Raw genomic sequence first — 26272 nt, forward strand, 5'->3', positions numbered from 1 at the left:
CGTGTTCGGCACATTCCCAGAGCCCCATCTGCATGAAGTGGAGTAACTAGGATGCCATTTTTCTCTGAGTGTTAAGTAATAAGACAGGAATTCTGATGACAGACTTTCAGGGTGGGGCTGAGAGGTATGTAAACAAGGAGGTTGATCTGTGAGAGCAAAGAATTGAAGAGGATGAGTGACCGGGCGACAAGTGACGGCTTCGTGTGCGAAGATTGGATCATCGGAGACCAGAGCATCTGATATGGTGTTCTGTGTGCGGCGGACGAGTGAGTAGTGCGAGGCAGTATGCTGGGACAAAGATTTGCGGTAAGAGATGAACAGGTGAGAGAGCCACTTTCAAGCTGAGCTCCAGTGGGGAGAGTAAACAGTGGACTTGCAAAAGTGCACAATTATTTGTTTTAATTTAAATAATATGTAATGTAAATATTAGGTAATAAATAAAACTGCAATTAATTAATTGGGATATCCTTTCCAGACTTGTTTTCTCACTTGTAGCAATATATTAGCCATTTTAAAGTAGAAACAGAAAACCATCTTCTAGTGGAATGTTCTATTTATAAATAGACATCAATGTATTGAGACATTGAACTCTTGCACTCTATATTATCATTACTATTATTATATATATTGATTGATTGACCTTCTTTATGTAATGCCCTGTGGCAACACTGTTCAAGTTGGTCACTATGCAATTGTTTTGTTATTTTGTTTTTTCGTTTTCGTTTTTTTTCTTACTCACTGGTAGAATAATCATCAATGGTGTACGGTGACAAAACGTTGGTTACTGAAAGAATAAAGTGTCTGTGTAATTACGAAATGTTTACAATGTGTATCAGTAATGCGTGATACAAAGCGATAACCCAGTCCATTCCTTAAAACTCAACAGGTTATGGGCCCAGGATCGCAGGACTGTTTTTATCGACTTTATTTTTTCGTTGCGCGTGTGTTAACCCGTTTCAAGTTCTTGATCCATTAGTCGGTCGAAGTTTTTCGAAATGGATCTGAAGGCAAACATTGGCAATCTCGAAGGAAAGAACAACTGGGCTACATGGAAGTACAAGGTACTTATCCTACTCAGAAGTATTTCCGGGGGTGAGGACGTTGTCATCGGCAAGTTGACCAAGCCTGTCCCACCCGATCCAATGGCTTCTGCTCAACAGGTAACGGGTCATGATACCAAATTAGACTACTACCAAAATGCAGACACGAAAGCTTTATTGATTCTGACAAGTAACATGACAGAAGAAACTTTAACGCAAGTAATGAGGTACAACACTTTAAAGGAAGTCTGGCAAGAGTTACATAGATTATATGAAGGTGTCACTGAAGATAAAGCTTTCTGTCTATGTATGCAATTTATTACGTACAAGTCAGATTCCAATGACGACATGGCTAGTCACCTGTGAAAGATTAAAAATATTTGGAATAACCTTAACAAACAGTTGTCGAAAAGTATGGAAATTAAAACTCTGCCAGATATGTTGCTCATTTGTAAGGTTCTGGAGACTCTGCCCCCTGAGTATTTCCCTTTCAAATCCAGCTGGCTTCTAATGCCTAAAAGTGAAAGGATGGTTGAGAATTTAACCAGTCAGCTCTGTACCCACGAAAGAGAATTAGCAATCAAAGGCTCTCAGGCCAAATGTTTAGACTCACAAGAGGCACTTGCATTCAAACTTAATCTCAAGTCCAAAGTAACCTGTTACTACTGCCATAAAGGTCACGTTATTAAGAATTGCATAAAATGGAAAAGGGATGGTAGGCCACCTAAAAGTAAATCTCAAGACCTTTCTGACAGTAACATGGTGTTATATGCTACCAACAATGAAGTATTTTCCGCCAACTGTGATAATGAAAATTGGTTTGTAGATAATGGCACCACAAACCATGTTTGCAACAACAAGTCTCTTTTAGGTCCGTTAAAGAATTCAGTTCTCCCCATAAGGTGACAACAGCAAATGGCATTAGTGTGCCAGCCATCGGTACAGGCGATATTGTTGTCCACACCTACATTGATGGTACACAGAAAGAATTAACATTTTCTAATGTTTGGTACGTGCCAGAAATGAGCAAAAATCTATTTTCTGTCTTGTCTGCTCAGGACAAAAACCCTGGCAGCAAGTTCGTCTCCACAGCTGAGAAATTATGTTTCCAAGTCAATAATAAGAACATCTTGACAGGCTCCCGAATGTGGAATGGACTGTATCAACTGCATCTATCCAGTGCTAATCATGTAAACTCTATCCAGCGACGAAGGTCTTTTACAGCTCTATTATGAACACTTAGCACATCAAAATAAGAAGCATGTCAAGGCATTCATCGAACGAGAACTGGGCAAAACAGTCAAGATAGATTCTGAAGTTTGCGAAAGCTGTGTTTATGGCAAAGCACACAGACTCAAATTTGGCAGAAGGAAAAGAGCCACAGCACCCGGTGAAATCATCCACTCCGATGTATGCGGCCCATTCGAACCATCATGTTCAGGTTCCCGTTATAATGTATTATTCAAAGATGATTTCACGAGATTTCGATTCATATATTTCATAAAGGAAAAATCTGAGGTCTATGAAAAATTCCTCCTAGCGCTGAAAGAAAGTGAACGTGCTGGTCACAAGGCACAGTCATTTCTCCGTGATAATGGCGGAGAATTTGACAACTCCAAAATGAAGAGATTATTAGATGACCAAGGTATCCAACAGATTCTCACGATGCCCTACTGCAGCGAGATGAACGGATACATAGAAAGAGACAACCGAGTGGTCGTGGAAGCTGCTCGAGCTATGTTACACGCTCATAACAACCTACCTCAAGCATTGTGGGCTGAATTGATCAATACAGATGTCTACATTCTAAATAGAACTGGTCCAACCACCATAGAAGACAAGACTCCATTTGAACTTTGGTTTGGGAAGAAAGAAAGCCGCAAGCACCTTAAGGTAATAGGAAGCGAATGCTACGCTCATATACCAAAACAAAGAAGGGGAAAACTGGACAAAAAAGCCATCAAAGGTATCCTAGTCGGATACGACTTCTGCAGATACAGAATATGGAACAACGGAAGACGGATTATAAGATCCAGAGACGTAGTCTTCAACGAAAAACCATTGACAACAAAAATGGCAATTTCCCTTCCCAACAAGTGTGACGAATCTCAGTCACAAGAGGGTCAAGAAAAGGAAATCGAATCAGAGGACGAAGAACAGTTCAATAGCCAAGATACTCCCAAAAAATCTCAAGGGAAACCAAGTGATCTGGAAGATTTCCTAGGATTCAGCAACCCAGAGACTGTCAAAAACCAGAAGATGGCACTGAGAGATAGGGACAAAATACGACCCCCCGAGCGATACGAAGAATAAGTTTCATTCATTAAGACAGAGAATCCAGACACCCCAGGTACTTACCAGGAAGCAATAAATTCGAAAAACTCAGAGAATTGGCGACAAGCTATTGACACAGAGATGAAGGCATTGACAGAAAACGAAACATGGACGCTTCAGAGCTTACCCAAAGACAAGAAGGCACTGGCTTGCAAGTGGACATACAAGAGCAAGGAAAATCCAGACGGAAACATTGAAAAATACAAGGCCAGATTAGTCGTCAAAGGATTCTCACAAGAGAAACGGGTAGATTACAATGAAATATTTAGTCCTGTCGCAAAGATGAGTACTATAAGAATTATCCTAAGCGTCGCAGCAAGCAAGAAGATGTCACTCGCCCAATTCGATGTGTCCACTGCCTTTCATTCAGCAACCCGAAGGATACAATGACGGCACAAATATAGTCTGCAGACTCAAAAAGAGCTTGTACGGACTGAAACAAGCAGCACGATGTTGGCACAAGAGATTAGTTGATTTTCTGAAAGCCCTAGATTTCACTCCTTGTAGCACTGACCCCTGTCTATTTGCAAGAAAAATAGGTGAAGATCAACTCATCCTAGCACTGTACGTTGATGATGGGCTCATTGCATCAACCAGCAAAAGGGAGTTGGACAATTTTTTGGAAGCACTGAAATCTGAGTTCAAGGTCAGCCATAAGAAGCTGTCCTACTCCCTCGGACTGGAAGTAACCCATCAAGACGATGGTACAATCAAAGTAGACCAAAGGAACTACACTAGGAAGATTTTGAAGAGATTCTGCATGGAAAACTGTAGGAGCGTGTCGACACCCATTGTAAGTAATCCACAAGGGAATTCTGAATCAGGGAGAGAAATAGAAAATTACCCATATCGTCAAGCAGTAGGCGCACTGATGTACCTAATGGTAGCAACAAGACCGGACATCGCGTTCGCTGCAGGCGTTGCCTCGCGTGCACTGGAAAAACCAACTGCTGAAGACATAGTTCGTGTCAAAATAATATTCCGATACCTGAAAGGAACTAAGGAACTTGGAATCGTATACCAATCAGGAAAGGACCCAAGTTTCCTCGAATGCTACAGTGATGCGGATCTTGGTGGAGACCCCAGCACCGGACGGTCCACATCAGGGATAATATCCAAGTATGCTAGAGGAGCAATTTCATGGTGCAGTCAGAGACAGACCAGCATTGCAATATCCACTACTGAGGCAGAGCTCGTGGCCGCTAGCGAGGCTGCAAGGGAATTGGTCTGGCTGAGAGGACTCCTAACAGAGCTCGGCAGCCTTCGTGAGACTCTGAACCTCTACGTCGATGATGAATCTGCTATCAAACTTGCCAAGAACCCGGAGATGCACCGACGAACAAAACACATACGGATCCGGCACTTTTTTGTCAGAGAAGTCGTACAGGAAGGACTAATAGACATTAAACCAATATCAACGGACAGCCAATTAGCGGACATGCTAACAAAACCACTTCAAAGACCAAAGCTATCAAACCACATGGATGGAATTGGACTAAAGTGATGACGACTAAAGTGCACTCTTCAATGAGGGAGAGTATTGAGACAATTAACTCTTGCAATCTATATTATCATTACTATTATTATATATATCGATTGATTGACCTTCTTTATGTTATGCCCTGTGGCAACACTGTTCAAGTTGGTCACTGTGCAATTTTTTGTTATTTTGTTTTTTCGTTTTCGTTTTTTTTTCTTACTCACTGGTAGAATAATCATCAATGGTGTAAGGTGACAAGACTTTGGTTACTGAATGAATAAAGTGTCTGTGCAATTACGAAATGTTTACAATGCGTATCTTATCAGTATTGCGCGATACAAAGCGATAACCCAGTCCATTCCTTAAAACTGAACACAATGTACACATTTTGCAACAAGGATAATTTTACAAAGTTAGGACATCCTGCTCCTTCCCCTTCCAAAAAAGTTGATTATGGAAACAGTTTAAAGTGAACAGTAAATTGTAAAAGTAGTCGGCACAAATTATTAATTATGGACAGATTCAATGATAATGGAATGTTAAATAATTTTTTATTGCATCATGTGAGGCATGTGATGTTATGTATTGGTTGCTGGCAAGGTTATTCTGACATGCAAGAACATGACTAATGAAAATATGAAAAATCTTCACATCTCCTACACGAGGCAGGGTTGGCATGGATGGGAATGATGCTTGGTGGAGCCAGCTGCCCCGCTCGAGGGACAGACTTTTCTTTTCTAGCCAGCCCATGGAATGCATGTTGTGAGATGAGTTGAGATGCAACAGAGCTGGAGACATAATGCAGGAGGTCTGGGAAGGGGGAGGAGGGGAGGTCTGGAGCACCCAGAAAAAAAAAAAACCAACAGCAGCGTACAGGATGATGAGATGAGCGAGGAACATTGATGGAATGAATGCATGAGAGAAAAGGAAGTACCCTGAGAAATCCCATCGTCTTACTGCAAAGTTCATCATTCCTCCCACTTGCAAAAAATCCTGGTTCGAACCCCGTTCACCTTGGTTGGAGGTGATTGAACTGACCACTCAACCACTGTGTTCCCCCTGAGAACTGAACACAGGTTGCTTTGGTGGGAGACAAGTGATGCGCACTACATCACCATAACTCTTCGTGATTAATTTGATTCAGAAACATCAAAGTGTAGTTTTTTGTGTAACATGGCATACATACATTGAATTTATTACCTGCCTGGGTAGCTCAAAACAGCTATGCATCCATTTCAATGCCAAAACAGCAAGGGCTGGATATTTTTTAATCACCCAGTGTTGTTGAAGACAGTGAATGCATCCATATTTGATCTGCTGGAAAGGTAAAAACCCTGATCAAGTCCTCATGTAATGCTAGAAAATAAGCCATCATAAACCGGTACTAACAAAGACAGTATTAAATAGGGAATATTTGGGATTTCCTACTTATAATTTGGCAAAAGGCCATGACAAAAGAATTTTCAAAGTAGTTAAACTGTCTTCACCAGGTGAATAAGTCAAAATCTGGGCTTTATTGGAGGGAAAACTTGATACCTGTAGCAATTTAATCATGGGGAGCAAGGTGCTAAGAATTAAGTCATCACTATTCTGTTGAAGCATAAAGTTTATAATTGTTTTAAAATAATAAAATAAAAAAATAAATAAAAATAATGCCATGAAAAAATTTAAAAAACAAAATACACTTACATCCATGCGGGTTTGTACTCTTAAAAGTGATTTCCAAAGGAAAATTCCATGCAAATTTCTGCTGGTATCCTTTTGCAATCTGTGAAACACCTTCTTCTATCCCCTGAAACAAAAAAAAATTCAGAAATTATTCACACAATTAATTTTATTGAATTTTTTTCTTAAAGGAAAAAAAATAAAACATTCTTTACCTAATGGTCTTGGTGTTCATTTGTATTAACAGGTAACAGCCTGGTTCCTGCCACATTTATATTAGTTTGATTGGGCTATGTATTTTCGAACATTTGTCTTTTTTCTCTTTAGGACTACTTAAAAAAAACTACAGATGATATCTGAAGGCAACCTTGATGATTTTCAGAAAAATGCATTATGTAATTTATTTTATGGTTATGTCAAAATAAAAAGCAATTTCATCAACTACTATCAAATTATGGGCAATCCCATGCATAAGTCTACCATAAATGAAAAAAATATATATCTGATTTTAATAGTAACAATACTTTAATATAGTGGCAACATTATGTTATTTTTAAGTTTTTATAATGACAGCAATTTTTGATATTTGTTTACTGGCAACACTGTCATTTACGAAATGGAGTCGAGAGCTCAGCTGATAGTGGTTTTTGTGGTGGAGTTTTGATTAAATTTTCACGGTAAGTCTTTTGAATTATTGTTATATTTTATTATATACTGACTGTTCAAATGATGAGATATCAATAAAGAATGCGTTATTCATGTTAATTTTATTTTTTTAAGAGATATTAGGTTTGCGCAGAGAGAGAAGCTGAAAGCTAAAGAATTATTTGAAGATAATAGCAGGGTCAATGTGCAAGATCGATGTACATTGAATATATATAATGTATAGAAGTCGTGAGGGGATACGATTTATTCTGCCAATTTTTGGATCCCAAACTGAAGTAGTTGCAAGCTCCCCCGCTAGACGGGTCTTTTTTCAAAAAGAAGGTACTGTGGTTCCCAACTCCCACGCAATAGCGCTATAGCATCGCTTGTCTCAAGGTCGTGCACTGTATTCTTTCTCTCTTTCATTCGTTTGGATTTTGTTTCCGTTACAGAGTGGAGGGGCAGTTCCTGGATAGGCGTGTGGTTAGTTTTATTCTCATCAAAATAATGCACTAACATTCAAAACAAAAACAGATTGTCTTTAAAGAACCGAAAGGTAAAAATTAATTCCTTATAGTTACACACTTCTTTAAAAACATCCAACCTAAGCAAGTTATTCATTGGTACATGATTCGAGATGGTGTGAAAATATTTTGTATTTTAATAAAAATTGGTGCATTTTATAAAATTAAAATACATATTTTTATGAAATGAATTAAAGTTCCTGAATGAATGAACTTTCTGTGAATTCAACCAAATGTCCGTTATTCACAGCAATAAACTATAAAATACCAAATACAGATAGTTACATTGCTGGTCTGTGTTTATCTGTGCATGGAAATGATAAGCAATATTGTCATAATAATTTTAGAAAACTATTATAACACAAGAAAAACTCATTTTTAGCTGAGGAAAAAAATTGTGTGTTAATCAAATAATGAAGCAGAAAACATTTATGTACATATGATTTAAGTTTGCATACCTGCAGTGAACGTTATTTGCAGTAATAAATTGATATTTTACTACCACAGCTAGATCCATAAAATGTTTATATGAAATTTCAAACATATTTACTACCTATGATTTACTGTTGTAATGTTTATAAATTCTTCTCATCATGAACATTATAAAACACAATGAATTAAATTCATTCATATGTGTGGGATGTTATATAAAATCAGTGGGATATTATATAAAAACACTATAAACTAATCATTATAGTACTATTTTATTACCTTTATGAGTTGCAATTACTGAGGGGCCTAGATTTTGAGTCATGTTGATATGTACAAATCCTTGCAAAAGTTTTCTCTGTATTATAAAACTGTTTAAATGATATTTACAAACATGAAAAATGTCATTGTCATTAACATATAATCAACCTATCATATTGGGTAACGTTTTTGACAGGTGCTTCAACGAAACTGGAGACTTTGGCAGGCCAATATTCCGAAACAATAAACTAAAAACAAATATACTGTTACGATTTACAGCGGGTTCGTAAAGGATAGCCCAATTAAAGATTTTTATCACACACACATTTTTATTTATTACCACTAATTGTCACTTACAAATAATATTCTAAATTGGCAAATAATTAATTACACTTAAAGAAATGTCAATTCACCAGTCACTCGTTCCGCACACCTCGCTGGGCCGCACCTCTGGCGCAACTCTCGCCGCAGCACCCCTCGTGGGTCTCCGCCGCGGGACTCCGTCGCCGCACTCCGCCGCCATCACACCCTTCGCCGAGATACCACTGAACGCCTCGCTCGGAACTTCACTCGGGACTCCGCCACGCCTGCGACTCTATCGCCCCGAAACTGAGCCGCGGGAAAACTCCCGACTCCACTGAACTCTCTCACTCCCTGTCCTGAAACCTTCGTCCAAGGACTTCCCCACTCTGCCGCAACCGCGGCACTATCGCCTGGAAACTCCGCCGCGGAAGAACTCCCGAATTCGCTCACCCGCTCAGCCTGACTCCTGACGTCCTCGGACCTATATACAGGGCTTGTAACAGGTTAAAAGCTTTAAAAAAGTGGAAAAAGGGACATTCTGATTAAAAAAAGTGACTTTTAGTGACTTGAGCAGATTTAGTATTTTAAAAATATATAATACTCCCTGAAACAAAAGTTTGTTAAAAAAAAAATATAAAGGAGAAAGATCCACCCCAACCACCCCATATCTTTCTTCATTCTATTTTAAATTATTGTTTTTATTTATAACAAATGTAATAGTGAACACAGATAACAAATACAACAGTTCTAGGTTTTACAATTCTAACACAAAGTATAACAAAATATTAACTAAACAATTTATCAAAATTTAGTAAAACAGGCCACTGAAAAGTGTCTTTTGAAAGTATTTGTTTGAGACAATGTTCTACAAAAAATCAAAATAAATTTTTTTTTTATTTCCAAAGAATTTTCTACACTTTTAACAGTCTGTCTTCGCCTGTCAGCTTCTTCTTGCACTTTGGTAACAGAATTTTATTCAGCTAAACGTTTTTTAAGATGCTTCCATTTATTTTCAACCTGGTATGATTGTGAAACCATCAATATCTTCAATTTTATCAACAATTTCATGCCAAATCTTGCGATTTGGCTTTTCGGCTGACATAAAATCAGATTCATGGTTTTTGTACTGAAAATATTTGTTGGAGCTAATGTTTCACAAAAAAATCAGAAATTAATTTTGATTTCTTTCTTTCTACAGATTTTTCTACACATTTAACTGTGTGTCTTTGCTTATCAGCTTCTTCTTGCACTTTGGTAACTCCTTCTATCATAGCTTGTGCTAAAGCAGCTTCCTTCAGATTCTTGTTCCTTAATGCCTTCTTCAATCTTTCATTAGCTTCAGTTAGCAGTTTTGAAGCATTGTCAAGAGTATCATCTTGTTCTTTTCGCATTTTTACAAGTGCTTCTTCATCTTTGGCGATAGATTTTCTCTTCACATCTAGCTTCTTCCTTTTTTCTTCTGCGGCTATCCTTCTTTCTTCATCATTATGTTTCTTCTTTTCTTCTTCTTCTTCCTGTCTACGTTTTTCTTCCAAGTAAGCATGGTAACTCTTATATGCTACACGTCCCATGTTAAGAAGTTCATTGCTTATGGGAATCAAGTATGGCTTGTTGTCATATGTTGACAAAGTGCTTTTGACAGTCATCAGAGCATTCAATGTTCTTTCTGACATTTTAGCCCTGGCAGGTGTTAGGGCTCTACATGAAGATGAGAAGCTCCTTTCAGCATCTGCATTTCCATGTGACAATGAGTGTGCAGCTTTTACCACTTTTGTCACAGTTGGATATTTAGGGCTGCCATTGATGTCTCGTTTTTCCATAAACTGTAGCCAGTACAAATCAATACGCTTATTCTGTGACCCCTCCTCATCACGTTCAAGTTGCAGCAATTTCCACTCATCCAACAATACGTCTGTAGGCACCTCCCATGGCATTACTCGAGCAACTTCAACAATGCTGTGGCAGCTGTCTGTAGAAACTCTCTCATTTGGATGGAAACAGGCAAAACTCTTGAGCAATGGGGAGGACAGAGAAGACTTATTAATTAGATGTTTGACACTTTCAGTGTAATGCTTTTGAGCTAAGAAACAAAAAACTGTCCGAACTTTTTCTGTTACAGCCTGCAAAATTTTAGAGATTTCGTCACTAAACACCATTTCAGTCACAGGAAGTAAATGCTCTGAGCTAAGCAAACCCTCGTAGTTTTCAGGTTTAAATGTTCTGAGGGAATCTTGTTTGCATATTCTGCCAAGCAAAGTTCTTACTAGAGAATTCAGACTGTGACTCAACAGGTGTACTAGAGGCTCTTCCTTTTGGAAAAATTATGTCACCTGGCTAAAAACAGCAGCACTAGAAATTACGAACATGACTTCAGCTTTTACTGCAGGTTTCTTCAGTAGCCTTACAACCTTTTTGTAGCTTGGTTTTGTTAGTAAATCAGCTTTCTTTTTTGGGATGAAGTCAAGAAAATATTGTATCACAGCATCCCACTGTTCAAGCAATCTATCAGCTGCTGCTTGCAAAGTGAGCCACCTGCTACAGACATGTTTAATGAAATGATGTGATGGAATTTTCAAACTTGCTTGAACATTGCAGTAACTATCCCAGCGAGCCGGCCAGCCATGGAAAAAATGGTAAATTGCAAAAACAAGATCAGAGACATCATCTCCAAGTTGTTCGAGCCCTTTTGAAAATGCATTATGAACAATGTGGATATTACATGTTCCAACATCTATCAAAGGTTTTCTTCTACACAATAGAAGCTGATTATTTATGAGGCGGGCTACTGCTTTGTTGACATTTGGTCCATCTGAACCAAGCATAAGAAGGTTGGATAATGGAAGAATGGCACTGGTCATGGCATCACATATCTTGTCTGTTAAGATTGTAGTAGTGGCTGTAGTGATGTAAAAAGTTCCTAAGTGCTGGCAAACAATTCATTTATGCTTCTTTGACCAATATCTAACACCAGTTTGCAATTCCTTTACTCCAGCAGCATTGGTAGTTTCATCGTAATACACAGTGAAAAAAGATCCCTCCATTTCTTGTATCTGAATCTTCTTAAAATATGGTGCCAACGCATTAGTTACGAGGTAGTGAGCTTTGTTGTTACCAAGAGAAAAGTCTTGTGGTACGGAGTCACCAAACATGATTTGAAATGTTTCTCGCAGTCCAATACAGGATGAAAATGAATAATCACTTGCTACACACTTCATACACCATATGAGTTCAGCAGCTGTAGTTCTGTCACAAGAATTGTACAACAGAATTGATGAACAAGGTGGAGATGATACAGGAGGTGACAATGTTGGCTTAGAGCACTGTTTGTCAGAAACACTGCAAGAACTAGCTTGGGGCAGAAGATGGAGTTGATTTGAGGCTAACTGTGTTTCAATCGCTTGCTTGTGTTTTACAATACCTGCATGCTGGGTAACTGCTTGAAATCCTTTGTTAATATTAATAGTCTTTTGACAAATCATACAAAACAGTTCAGCATCATTTTCTTTTCGTCCCCATTGTCTCACTTTATAACCTTGACTATCGTCTCTTTCTAACCATGTTTCATGAAATTTACACTTCCCCATGCTTCACACTAAACTGCAACACAAGAGTAATAAAACAAACATAAATAACAACTTCTCTGTTAAAAAATGCTAAAAAGAGACCGTTCAATTTTTAGCAAATAGCCACAGATATGCACTGTAATAATTAAAAGTACTATGAAAAAAAAAAATGGAAACAAACACTTAGAATTAGAATACACATAAAATCCAATACTTAAAATATCTGAAACTAACACATAAACTAACCCAAAACACTGAAAACAAATCAAAATATTTGAAGATATTACACATAAGAGAAAACATGCAACAGTCAATGGTACTGAAATATTCTGAGATCCTATGATAATCTCCTGCAAGAAAATGCTACAACAAGCTGGGTGAAAACAGCTTGGAGCATGAAAAGTGCCCCTTCACAATATGTTCATTGGGACATGATTCAGTTTAACACTCGAATGCTAGTAGTTTTATTTAATTTTAATGTAAATATTATCACAATTTATGTACAATGATGATGTTTTTGTGAAAAATAGTGACAAAAAGTGACCAAATTTGAAAAAAGTGACAAAAAGTGACCAACCACAAAAAAAGTTAAAAAAAAGTTTAAAAAGTGACTTGTTACAAGCCCTGTATATATAGGCCCCAGCGAAATTCCAGAACTCACGAGAGTGGCCGAGGCCTGTCGCGTCATCGCGAGCCGTCCCGACGGCAGAAATCTCTCGAAAACACGTGTCGGCGGCTCGCGCAACTCCCAGCTGTCCAGCGTCAGTTACGTGTCAAAGGCAGGGCGCCGTACGGGGAGTGTGGAGGGCTGGAGGGAGATAAAGCAGCGACCCAGGTGCGCACGGCACATCTAATGTTACGGCGTGCACCTGCGCGTGACGCGGCCTTGCTAACGTTCGTAACAATATATTTGTGTAGTACAAGACTAGCTAATCACATATACATATATTTTTTTTTTAGTTTATAATAAAAATTTAGCTTTCAAAGTCTTATATTACGTTTATACAATTATTGTAAGTAATAGTCCCTTTTAGTGAAATGATTTAAATGATGCCTAGTAATTTTGAGTGAACATTTAAAGTAAAAATCTTGTCAGTGTAATTTTTTTTTCTATTTATTAGAGCTGTCTTTTCATTATATTATATGCACAATAACAAAGAAATTTCAATATCAATTAACTTAAAAAAAAATATATCACAAATTTTCAAGGTCAGAGAAAACAAAGTATAAAAAAAATTTCACTGATAAATTCACTATAAATATTTGTGTGTAAAACTCTTTCATAACGTACAGAAGTAGGTACGTAACTTATTACTTCCGTACAAGACTCTGCTTTGCCACATTCGTAACAATTTAAAACATGCACACTGCTATCTAGTGACATTTAATTAAACAATTTTATTTAATATCATATCTTAATTAATCGTTAAGTTAAAACCTTTAAAAGATATAAGTATACAACATGCTCTCAACTGAATATGTTTACACGTTTTGTGATTACAAAGCTTGTAAATCTATAGAGTACTGTTAAATTGATATAACACACGTGACACTTTGTGCAAATTAAATTTTAAAAATTGACTAAGTAGACAAAACAGAAAACTATTTAAAATTTAAAGCATGTGAAGAAAACAAGAATGAAATGTAAAACAATTTTCTGAATTCAAATAAAATGTTCTTTAGCCAAAATAATAGCATAACACTATAAGAAAACATTACTAAATTTATTTTGTGGTACAGTCAACCTGTTTATTAAACTTTGAGGAAATAAAAAAAAACTTTACCAATATTTGTGATCATGAATTGAAGAACGATGCATAGTTTTCTCACCTTAAACTATTGCTTTCAAGAACGTTTGCAATAATCTTAGACATGAGGTAAATTGAATTTAACTGTTGTCTAAAGGGTTAAACTTGTCGTGACAGAGTTGAAATACATAATATTTGGTGTTAAATCTTCTTTAGTTTGAAATTTTTTTTATGCTGCTTTTTCGTTTGGTGACAGGTTCTTGGCTGGAGATACACTACCTGTTGTAATATATGACATCGCACTAAGGTCCGCAATAAAAAATTATTTGTAGTTACGACACTTGTCACACCATGTTTGAAGATAGCAACAGTATCTTCTTTTATAAAATTCTTCATCAATTAGGTGACATTTAATTAAACAATTTACAAAAAAAATTCAAGCTGATAGCTCCTGTTTTGGGTGAGAATGCTGGACGTTACAGTTCAATGGCTTTATTTGGTGTTCGGTGGTTGACATTTTTCTTTGCAGATGTAGTTCATATAATATTTAAAGGCTTTCCTCTTTAGACTTACCTTTGTATTTTCCATTAACACACTTTCACAAGTTGTGCAATGGCATTTTTCAAACACATTTTATTTGTTTACCTAGCTAAAAAGTACACTACTGAATCTTACAGTGTTCCACCGAAATTACAAGTGGTTAGATATCTTCCCGAAACTAGTAAGCGAATACAATTACACGGTGCATTCTATCACGAAAATGAACCGGAAAGACGTGAAGGATGATCACTTGCTTCAAACAGTGTTTCCCAACACAAAGAAGAATGAAAGATCCATGAAAACCTAAAACTAACATAGGTGACATTGTGCGAATTTTCAAGCAAAAAGGCATCTTCGAGAAAGGTTTCACTACGAATTGGAGTCCCAAATATTTCTGTGTAACTCACGTTCATGAATCGGAGCCTTGGACCTACTACCTCGAAGATTTGGACCACAAGCCTATTCGTGACGACTTCTATGCCGAAGAGATTCAGTCTATGATATATCTTGATATGTACTTGGTGGAGAAGATTCTCAAACGGAGAAGTGGACTATCCTACGTCAAGTGGTGGGGCTTACCACCTAGCTTTAATTTGTGGGTAGCAGATGCAGAAATCGAGAAACGCTAGTGATTGATTTTTATTTTTGTAGTAGACTAGAATTTGTGTAAAAAATTTAATTTCTATTTTGTTGGTTTATTCTCGAACATGTCAGTTTTCTGGAAATTTTAATTATGTTATCTTTATTGTATTGATCAAGGATCGAACCAAACTCTGTTATCGTTTGAATGAATCAGAAAATTAAGAAGTGATTTTTTGATGAATTTTTGAATTTTTTCCGGTATTTATAGTTTAATAATTACAGAATTTCAAGATGGCGGCCACGACGGCTGAAAAGTTGGTGGCAAAAACGGCCGACAAAATTGTGTTTGTTAATGTAATAAAACATACTGCACTACATAGGGTAATATTGAAAGTAATATGACGCCAACACTCTGTTAGGAGATGCTATTATTCCTTCAAATTATAAAATTTACAAATCCGAATGTGTATGTTCTTTTTTAATACCTGTTTGATTCTCTGTCTGGTAAATGTCTCGATGACTGTGCGGTCAAAGGCGTATGTTTTGCAATACAGAGGTTCGAACTGGCATGGTCCGAATTACTTCGGTTCCAATGTATTTTGTATAAAAAAATTAAGTTAAATATATCGATAAGTACCACAATAATATTAACACGTAATGGAACATTGACCTTAAGTGCATGAGACAGTGTGATACTAGCACTCTCTAGGAACAAATAACAGAAACAAAATGTCGGTATCCAAGATGGCTGCCTCCAGCAGACAACAAGATGGCGCCCATGTCGTCATAATCGAAAAAAGTGGCTGTGATGTCAGATCCAAGATGGCAGGCGTGATATTAGAATTCAATATTCTGACCGTAGCAAAAAGTGCAACGTTCGGGGTGTGGGACGTTCAATTTCAAGATGGCAGAATTCAAGATGGCGACCGAGGTCAGGGTCAAGGTCCAAGGTTAAGGTCAAAGGTAAAGGTAAAGATCATTCAAGATGGCCATCGTGACATCAGGGTGGTCGATCATTAAAACCATCCACATCATCCAAAAAATGGAACCTGTTTCTGGATGAACATTTATAAACTACTTTTGAGCAACAATTCTTTTTTACGATGCTTCACCGTAAGTCATATTTTCCATAGTGTATAATCAGTATTTGGCAGTGTGGTAGGCTCATTAGTCCTACCATTACTACTAAGTGATGCTGCTACTTCCTTGATGCTAAGATATTTCGGAGTCCTTCAGACAATTTTACCTTTGGGAGAGCTAAGTTTGTGTGTGGCATTGTCACATTCAGAAATCTTGGCTGTTTCTTGATTTTCAATGTGTTCCTTTGTACTAGTATTGTGCATATTCGGAATTAAAAAATAGTTCAAACAGTTCTCTGGTATTATTTTGGAATAACCGTATTAAAATGATCAGCACACAGTACATAATGTATTAATGAACTAATTAGAAGTTCCAAAAGCTTGTCGTTTCCAATCCTCAAAATCCATCTGAGACATTTGAAACGAGAAAACATTTTTCTTAAAATGTAATCTGTTTGTACCACATACAACTTTCCATTTTTATTTTTATACACAAACGACAATGTTGCCTTGCGACATGATTTGGTAGTAAAATTAAATATCAACTTTATTTCCAAAAATTTTAGATTGAGTACTGCATTAAAAACATATTTGTTCATACTAAGGTATTTTTATATGTAAAGTAAAATCATCTTGTTATTAGGTAATCTTTTTTGAACATTAACTATTGTAAAATACTCCATTGTCAAACTTAAACAAACAACTGATACACATGCATTCACTGACATGTAAAGAGAGATTTACAAATCAGTGACTCGTTCGAAAATGTAAGTGTTGTTTTAGCAAGTGTGAAATGAGTAAAAACATGATCTTGTGAAAGGCAAAGAAATAATCTACCGTCAAATGTTAGAACTAAATTAATTTACCAGAAACATTTGTTGAAAGCTTTTAAACTATCAACAGTTCTAATAAAGGAAGTATTTAATACCTCATGTTTAGTACCTACTGTTTAGAATCTCAATGTAAGTTTTATGTCTTCCGTTTTAATTTTTCTTAGATTCATAGTTTAATATTTTTGAATATAAAGAAAATTTTTTTATGAATACAGGTAAAATTAAACAGTATTCAATGTAATTTAAACTGTTAAATCTACTTTGATTTAAAAAAAATAATACCTACTGTGGTGGTTATTTAGGCTAGTTTTTCCACTAGTGAAACAATAACTTAAAGCAAGACTGACTGTAGGACCGATACAATGTTTGTAGGAGCTAATTTTCACGTTAATCGGGTACAAAATCCCTCCACTCAAAGATCTCAGTGGCTGGCTTCTCTTGGGGTTTCAGCGTTCTCAAGGCAGAGGTAAGGAAAGCTTCTCTCTAAGGTCGCCTAACGGTGCTGATAAGCGCTGCTGGGTTATTTGAATTAGCTGGGTGTAGGAGGGGCGGAGAAGGGTAGCACATGACCGGGCTGGTTAACATAGTACGGCAGAAGACCGCTAGAAACGTGCACTGCCGTTACCCAGCGATTGAAGCGATCGCTGCAACGGAGCTTGCTACTGCAATAATTCTTCTGCGAAATTGACTAGAAAATTTAATCTGGGCTCGCGACTTCTATACATTATATATATTCAATGATTACACAAAATAGCACAAGATAAGGTGACTACAATGGGCACTTTAGCGGTTTCAATGAGAATACAAGAAAAAGATAATTATTTTACGTTACATGTTGTCAGACATTGTACCTACACAGGGATTATAGGAAATAATTTTTTACAATCCCAACAATCAATCGTCAATTACCAGTAAAAGAAACTTGTGCTACCTAAACTAGGGATAGAGTATAATATGTCAAGCAATGTGTCAGGCCATTCTAAATTGATACCATTACCTGACAAAATTAATATTCCTTCCAGATGTGAATTAATAATAGCAGCTCGTACTAATGACACAGGAGAAGGAGTAGTAAGAAAAAGGGAATTGAAAAAAAAAAGTATTTTTGGCCAACGGTCTAACGGTAGCTCGGAATGGGGTTTGTGTGTGTATTGTATTGAACACCACCGACTGTGAGGTTTTCTGCCTACTCCTACGTAACCCTAGAAACTGTAGACACAGTAAAACAAGAAGAAAAAGGAGTAGAACAATATAATCAGATTAAAAAATTGTGATCATTGCTACGAGTAGATCATGCAAATGACGAAGAAAAGATAGAAATTGAAAATTGCTGTCTCCAGTATTCTGACATATTTCATTTGCCAGAAGATAAACTAACGTGCTGTCCTAAAGTTGAACACACTATCCCAACTATAGATGGCACAGATCCCATAAATGGTCGCCCTTATCGTATACCATAGGCTCATAAAGATGAAGTATACAGGCAGGAGCTAGAGATGATTAAGGATGGAATCATAGTACCCTGCTGAAGCCTCTAGAACACACCTATTTTAGTCGTACCAAAGAAACATAATGCATCGGGAAAACGATAATGGAGAGTAATGGTGGATATTTGTTCCTTGAACGCCTTAACCATAGCCAATGCATTTTCCATCCCATATTACAGAAATTCTTGACCAATTAGGGCAGGCAAAGTACATCAGAACCCTCGATCTAGTGAGTGAATAACTGCAGGTATGGGTACCAATGCACCCAGAGGACCAGGCTAAGACTGCTTTTAGCACCCTGCATAACCACTATGAGTTTACTGGCATGACTTTTGGATTGAAAGAGGCACCTGCCACATTTCAACCTCTCATGAATACAGTATTAGCAAGTTTGCAGGGTATTTAATGTATGGTCTATTTAGACGACATTGTAATATATGGTTGAACATTAGCTTAACACATGGAAAGGCTAAGGGAAGTATTTAACAGATTGAGAGAGCATAACTAAAATTCCAGCCAGATGAATAAGAATTTTTGCAAAAGGAGGTAGCCTACTAGGGCCATATAGTACCTAACTCAGGAAGGAGTAATTAAAACCGGATCCAGAAAAGATAAATGCAGTACAGCAGTTCCCTAGACCAGACAAAAAAAAAGTTGAAATCATTTTTGGGATGAAACATCTTACAAGTGCTCTTCAAGCGAATGGTTATTCAAAGTCATAAATCAGGAAAGCCATAAACCACTTCAACAGAAAAAGAACATCTTCCTAATAAAGCCTTCATTCCTTATGTCAAAGGAATTTCTGACCAAGTGGCAAGAATTCTTAGGAAGCATGTAATTCATACAGTTCTCAAACCCATAAACAAGATTGAGGGGTCTCTGACATCGGTGAAAGGCAAAACCCCTGCCAAAAACCTAGCTGGTGTGCACAAGATTCCATGTTCCTGAGGCAAGGTATAAATAGGACAAACTGGCAGATGAATAATCACAAGGGTTAAAGAACACATCAGTGACTACAAACATCAAAACCTACGATCAGCTATAGCAGAACACGCCATGGAAACCAGACACAGCATTTATTTCGACCAATTCCACACCATATCCAACATCTGACAATACAAGAAAAGATACATTTGAGAATCAATATAAATATTAAAACACCCAGCAAACATTAATAGAAAAGATGGCTACAAAGTAAGCAAAATATGGAACCCACTCATTAGAGATCCTCTAAACATAGTGACGTCGACCCAAATGTCTCCCCTGCTCATAAAGTACCTACGTTATGCTGCGCCAACCCCTGATCCTCCCCTGCCCCGTGCAGTGATTATGTGTTATAAGGAACATACTTTTATATTTAATAATGTGTCATGTATATTATTTTTATGTATTATATTTTTCCGTAAAATTTTGTAATTATTATTATACGTGCTTCTAAAATATTATGTGATATATTTTACGTTGCTGTCACCGGGCGACGAAGCCGAGGCCAACACCCGGAATCTCTCCGAGCGCTGCACGTGTCACGGAGTGGGGGGAGGACGGGCGGAGAGGCAGACGCGGCAGGAGGGGGAGTTGGCACCTGGCGGCTGGACGAGGCAGTCGCACGGTGAGACGCAGAGCCAAGAGCACCGACGGGTGAGATCGTGTCAAGGGGATTTGAGGCTTCACGACCACGCGGGTTATGCGGCTTATCATTTTTTGTAAATAGTTAAATTGTATATAAGGGTTTTTCTTGTTTCCGTGAAATCAGACATTGCACGTATCGGCGGACACGGGCGTGCCGCAACGAGACGGTCTCCACGTCTCCGGCGCTGGCCTTCAGACTGACTATGTTTTTTCGCTATCATTCAGGAGGGACATAATAAGTTCATCATACGTTCGTACCGCAACACCACGGGGCAGCCCGCACTTGGCGCCTGCCCACCGAAACACGTGCAGCCGAGCTTCACTCCGCGGAGAGGACAGGTGTTGTGTCGCGAGCAGCCCATGTAAAGGGACTGTGTGAAAGACTAAGTAAAATGTTGTATCACAAACTGACGAACTTTCATTGTAGTACGGGTAGTGATAATTTCCCCCTGCCACAAGGCCTGAACCCCGACCCGAGAATAGGACATAACCAGCTTAATCATGGGTGGTGATATCCGTGACTACGACAATAGCTCCATAGCCAATATCAGACAGATCACCCCTGATTGGCAAAACAGCCCAGCCAACCAGAAGAAAGGAAGGCTCTGATTGGCCCACAGCGTCAGCCAATTAGGAAGCACCTTCCCCTCAGGCGAGAGTATATAAAGGCAGGACAACTGGTAAGAACCTAAGTAGGTAACTACTCCCTGATGATGGCGACTGCAATGTTGAACGAAACGTCGGTAATTATTTGCAAAGGACACGGCTACAACCAAGAAAGCCAGGCTACTAAAGTAGATATCTCAACCTAATCATATGAACACTAATTTTTAAGTATTTTAAATGTCGCTAACCTAACAAACATATCCACACTATTTAAAAGTATTTTAATGTAGTTAACCTAACCAACCAATTAACATACTATAAAATGGGCAATTACAGAAGTATCACAACACCGTCTTATATAACGATTGGAAAACATGTCAGGAAGAAAAAATTAATTTTGGTATTTTTAAAGTAATCATTTTAATTTATAAAGAGAAAAAATGAATATATACTTCTAAACCAGTCTCTACAGAAAGTATAAGGAAAAAATATTTGTATAGGCCTACAGTAAAAACACAATTATTGTCAGAGGAGTGCAGGAACAACATGTACCTCAGAAAATTATCAAAGTGAAGGTGACCCAACTTATTATTGTAGGGAAATCCTAAAACTGGGTATGAAGAGGGGAAATGAGATAGTTTTTGACAGATTAAAAGAAATTGGAAAACAGCTTAATAGAGAAATAAAGGTAGCAAAGGAAAGCTTTTTCAGAGACTTGGAGTAGGGAACCAAAGGGAACTGGCAGAAGTTGTATGGGTTTGTCACGAATACAAAGGGCACAGGGGCTGGGGTACCGATTCTTAGGAATCAGGAGGAGGAGATTGGGGTGGGATCCAAGGAGAAGGCTGACATGTTGGCAAAGCAACCTCTCGGTATTTGAGGGAACCCAATTGCTAACACACGCACACAAGTAAATGGGCAAATTTGACAGCACTGCATGTAGGGAACCATTAATTATGCTATTAAAAAAGAGACTCAACTGCTACCTACTGCTAAAAAAAGGGAAGGGAAACCAGTGGGAAGGGACAAAGGAAAAGCAAGGCACAGAGGAATGTGAGGAACAGCTGAGGTTAAGGAAAGAAAAAATCAAGAAAATAGTGAAAAGACTAGATAGTAAGAAAGCTATAGGCAAAGGATGGTATAGGGAATGGGCTAGTAAAACTTGGGGGAGAAGCAGTGATATAGTACCTGGTAATTATCGGAAGTTGCGACATTTTAGATCGAAAAGAAAAATCTGAAAACATGGTTTTCACACACTACACACGGCCCTAAATTTACCCTGAAGGAATGGTTTCTTTATTTATAATTTAGTTTGTTAAAAATAATAGTTTATAGCTTGCATTACTACACCAGTATCGGATGTTGCAGCTTCGGGGAAAAAGAAGTAAATAAAAACTGAAAAATATGTTTTCCAGAAGTAAATAAAAACTGAAAAATATGTTTTTCAAGTACTGGAGACGTTCCTAATGTAACCTGATTAATTCCTACTGGTTCGTGAAAAATAACATTTTAAAGCTTATATATTATAATACCTGTGTTTTCACAATGGCGCCACTATTCATTGTTTACCCGCAGTTGTGCATACCTTTGTTTAGGACAACTGTAGCCAACTATGGAGAATTAAAAATTTGCTAAATCTTCCATTTCATAGATTGAAGTTTATCCCTAGATCCTGAAGGCTTTATCCTGATGGCATGATCATGTTGGCTTGATCCTGTGGTACATGACGCTTGCTGTTTTAATTCAGAACATTGGACGATCCAGTACATAAAAAAAATATTGTTATTTTATAATGAATTATGATTGTAATCAAATTAATTTTTTTTTCAACCTAAAATCATAATTTTTTTCATTTTGCAATGTCTTTATGTGCAGGATCTTCCAACATACTGAACTAAAACAGCAAGCATCATGTACCACAGGATCAAGTCAACAGGATCATGCCATCAGGATCTTTCGAGGTACTGAACTAAAACAGAAATCATGTACACAGGATCAAGCCTTCACGACCCAGGATAAATTTGTATACATGGAACACCAGCCATAACAAACACAAAATATATGATGACTGCAATAAAATAATTCCCTCGAAACACTGCCAAATTTAATGTGTCAGCTACTTCAGTGCACAGCACGTATTCCACACAGAAAATGAACGACATTAACAATTCAATTCAAAGTTTAGGCTCCCATTAGACTTGTTCATTGCAAGGTAACTCAAAATAGTACTTTCTTTAAATGCATTGTAACAAAACAAACATTTTGTAAATAAATTACATACTTATTCTAATACAACAATAAATGTGAAATACAAGCATTAAAAATTCTTTACAATTTATTGCAATACTGTCATTATATAAACAAATTTCATTATTACAACACCACCTACATTGACTGTTCTCTAAAAAATTAAAAAAAAACACATGGGTGAACAAAAAACAATAAATGTCAGTGATTGCATGAATAGATATACATGAATACATAGGTATTATAATGTAAGCTGTAAACTGTTATTTTTTTTTTCTCAAACCAGTGGGAATTAAGAAACCTTCCTTGCAGGGTTAATTCAAGAATGTGTGTAGTATTTGGAAAACATATATTCCTATTTACTGTGGGTAAATAATAAATAGCAGCAGCAGAATAAAAGCACATGTATTGTAATGAAAGATAAATTTTAATTTTTTCATAAACTAGCAGCAAATATGAAACCATTCTTTAGGAGTAAATTTAGATTCGTGTGCAGTGTGTGAAAACCCTGTTTTCCTAATTTTTTTTCTTTCCATTCGAAAAAGGGGACATTCGATGATTACCGAGTACTTGGGGGTTTTATTCAGCAGGTCTCTAGAGGAAGGTTAATTGCCCCAGGAGTGGAAGGAGGCAATGGTCATACCTATATATAAAACGTGGGGCAATAAAGGACCCAGAAGCTGTAGGCGAGTTAGTATCACATTGATGGTAGGTAAGATCATGGAAAGGATAGTTCATGGTTTTCAAAAAGGATACTCTTTTGAAAAACAGTTGGCGGGCCTGTGGGAGGAGTTGAAGGGAGTAGACAAAGGACAGCAAATCAAAGCCTGCTTCATTGATTTTCAGAAGGCCTTCGACAAGGTGCCTCAAGAGACGTTGATGAAGAAGATGGAGGGGGTCGTAAGGGACAGAAAGGTGGTGTAGTGGATTGGCGATTTCCTAAGAAACAGGAAACAGAGGGTACGTGTGGAGAACGAGATGTCTGAGTAATGAAATGTCACGTCAGGAGTGCCACAGGGTGAATGACTTAAAGGAGGAAATAAAAAGGCACCTGAGACACTTTGCAGATGACTGTGTTGTGTATGGGTATGCTGAGGAAGGAGGGTTGCAGTTGGATTGAAATAGACTGGAAGAGTGGGTGGAGAAGAATGGAATGAGGATAAATGTGGGAAAAATTAAAGTGGTCAAGTTCACAAGGAAAAAGAATGTTAAGAGGGACTACGACTGGAGAAGAGTTTTTATAGGTGAGGACTCCAGCTATAAATACCTAGGGGGAGTGCTGCAAGGAAATCTGGAGTGGGGGGAACAAGTGAAGAATGTAGTCAAGAAAAGCAGTCTGGGCATGCTGGGAAGAGTACTGGAGAAAGTAGATTATCAAAAGGCCTTCACAACAATGGTTCACCCAATGCTGGAGTATGCAGCAGCAGTATGGAACCCTTATACAGCAGTGCTTGAGAGGGAACGGGAGGGGGTGCAGAGGAGAGCAGCTAGGCGGGTGAAGGGTAAGTGGAGGAAAATTGATAGTGATGAGGTAAATATTTACTTGGGCGGTATTTCCGAAAAAAAATGTTAAAAATCCGAAAATACCTTTATTTTATGCTCTTCAACTTCCTCTTGTCATTAAAAGTGGCGGATGTAAGAAATTGCAAATACTTTAGGAGATATCGAATTTTTAAATTTCATCATATGTAGTTGAGCGGTATTTTCAAAAAAAAATGTTAAAAATCCGAAAATACCTTTATCATATGCTCTTCAACTTCCTCTTTTCATTAAAAGCGGCGGAGATAAGAAATTCCAAATACTTTAGGAGATATAAAAATTTTTAATTTTGCAATACAAGACCTGTGGAACCATTCGAGCGGCGCCATTTTTGTTATTTTGCCGTGTGTTCGTGAATACGTGAATCGTGAATGCGTAATTAATAAAATGGTTGATTATGTCAGGTCAGTTACATTATTAATACTTTCAAACTAAGCCGACATTAAAAATTATTTTGTGAATTAATTTTAATGGCTTTTTAGTTTTAAAATATTTATAATGTAACTGACCTGACCAAACAAACCCGGACAGAGGGTGAACAGTAAACTAAAATGGTCGATTAGGTCAGGTCAGTTACATTATAAATACTTTCAAACTAAGGTGATATTAAAAATAATGTGAATTAATTTTAATTATTCTTTAGTTTTAAATTATTTATAATGTAACTGACCTTACCTAACAAACCCATAACAAAGGATGTACAGTAACAACTCATGTAAATTTTTTTGTTACTTATTACTTGCGCAACAATATCAAAATAACAAATAATACTTTAAAATTAGAAATGTTAAAAACTCACCTAAGTTGGAGGCGGTAATTAAACACCGTTTTAAACAATAATTGAACTAAATAATCACGTATTAGTTCATTTGAATTCTGGCCTATCACGAACAATCACGTGACATCATTATCCAATAAAAAAATAGATACTCGTACGTAAAGAAACAATAGTGCACGCACGCCACAGGAATGCGCTGGTTTTGTGCTGAAATTAAAAAATTCAATATCTCCTAAAGTATTTGGAATTTCTAATCTCCGCTGCTTTTAATGAAAAGAGGAAGTTGAAGAGCATATAATAAAGGTATTTTCGGATTTTTTAAATTTTTTTTCGCAAATACCGCTCAACTACATATGAAGAAATTTAAAAATTTGATATCTCCTAAAGTATTTGGAATTTCTTACCTCCGCCACTTTTAATGACAAGAGGAAGTTGAAGAGCATTAAATAAAGGTATTTTCGGATTTTTAACATTTTTTTTTCGGAAATACCGCCCAAGTAAATATTTACCGAAAACTGAGCATATAGTTTAACACAGATGATGAAGGAAATTGGGCGGGAGAGTCAAAAGGATAGAAGGCAGAAGGAGAGGTTGGTTAGGATGTACCAAGTGCTGAGCGGAATGGGAGATTGGGATGAGCTGGGGAGACGAGTTGCGATGGGGAAGCCTAGAGGTAGGAGGGAGAACACCAAGGTCTTTAGGGAAAAAAGAAATACGCAAAGGGGTGAAATTCTATGGTTGTAAGAACAATAGGGGATTGGAATGTGTTAGAGGAGGAGTGTCTATTGGCTAGTATGTAGCATAGTAGTGTAGCTCAGTTCAGGAGAATGCGAGGGAAGTAGGGGTAATGCTTGCCACAGAGTTTTTACCCATTCGCAGCAATAACTAATAATAATCGTATTATGTTTAACGTTTATTTTCAATTTAAAAAATCTAGATAAGTATAATACAAAAAATTCT

The 26272-nt window shown here is 37.3% G+C and overlaps 1 protein-coding gene across 1 annotated transcript in view; it reads right to left on the reverse strand.

The window, feature by feature from the left end:
* The window catches only part of LOC134538668 (B9 domain-containing protein 1), a 41976-nt gene that overhangs the window by 15082 nt on the left and 622 nt on the right, over positions 1-26272 (reverse strand). The window contains exon 3 of the mRNA XM_063380127.1: positions 6544-6646. Coding sequence (XP_063236197.1) covers positions 6544-6646 — 103 coding nt within the window. The remainder of the gene's footprint in view (positions 1-6543; positions 6647-26272) is intronic.

The sequence above is a fragment of the Bacillus rossius genome, chromosome 1 (assembly GCF_032445375.1).
Source record: "Bacillus rossius redtenbacheri isolate Brsri chromosome 1, Brsri_v3, whole genome shotgun sequence".
Taxonomy (NCBI): domain Eukaryota; kingdom Metazoa; phylum Arthropoda; class Insecta; order Phasmatodea; family Bacillidae; genus Bacillus; species Bacillus rossius.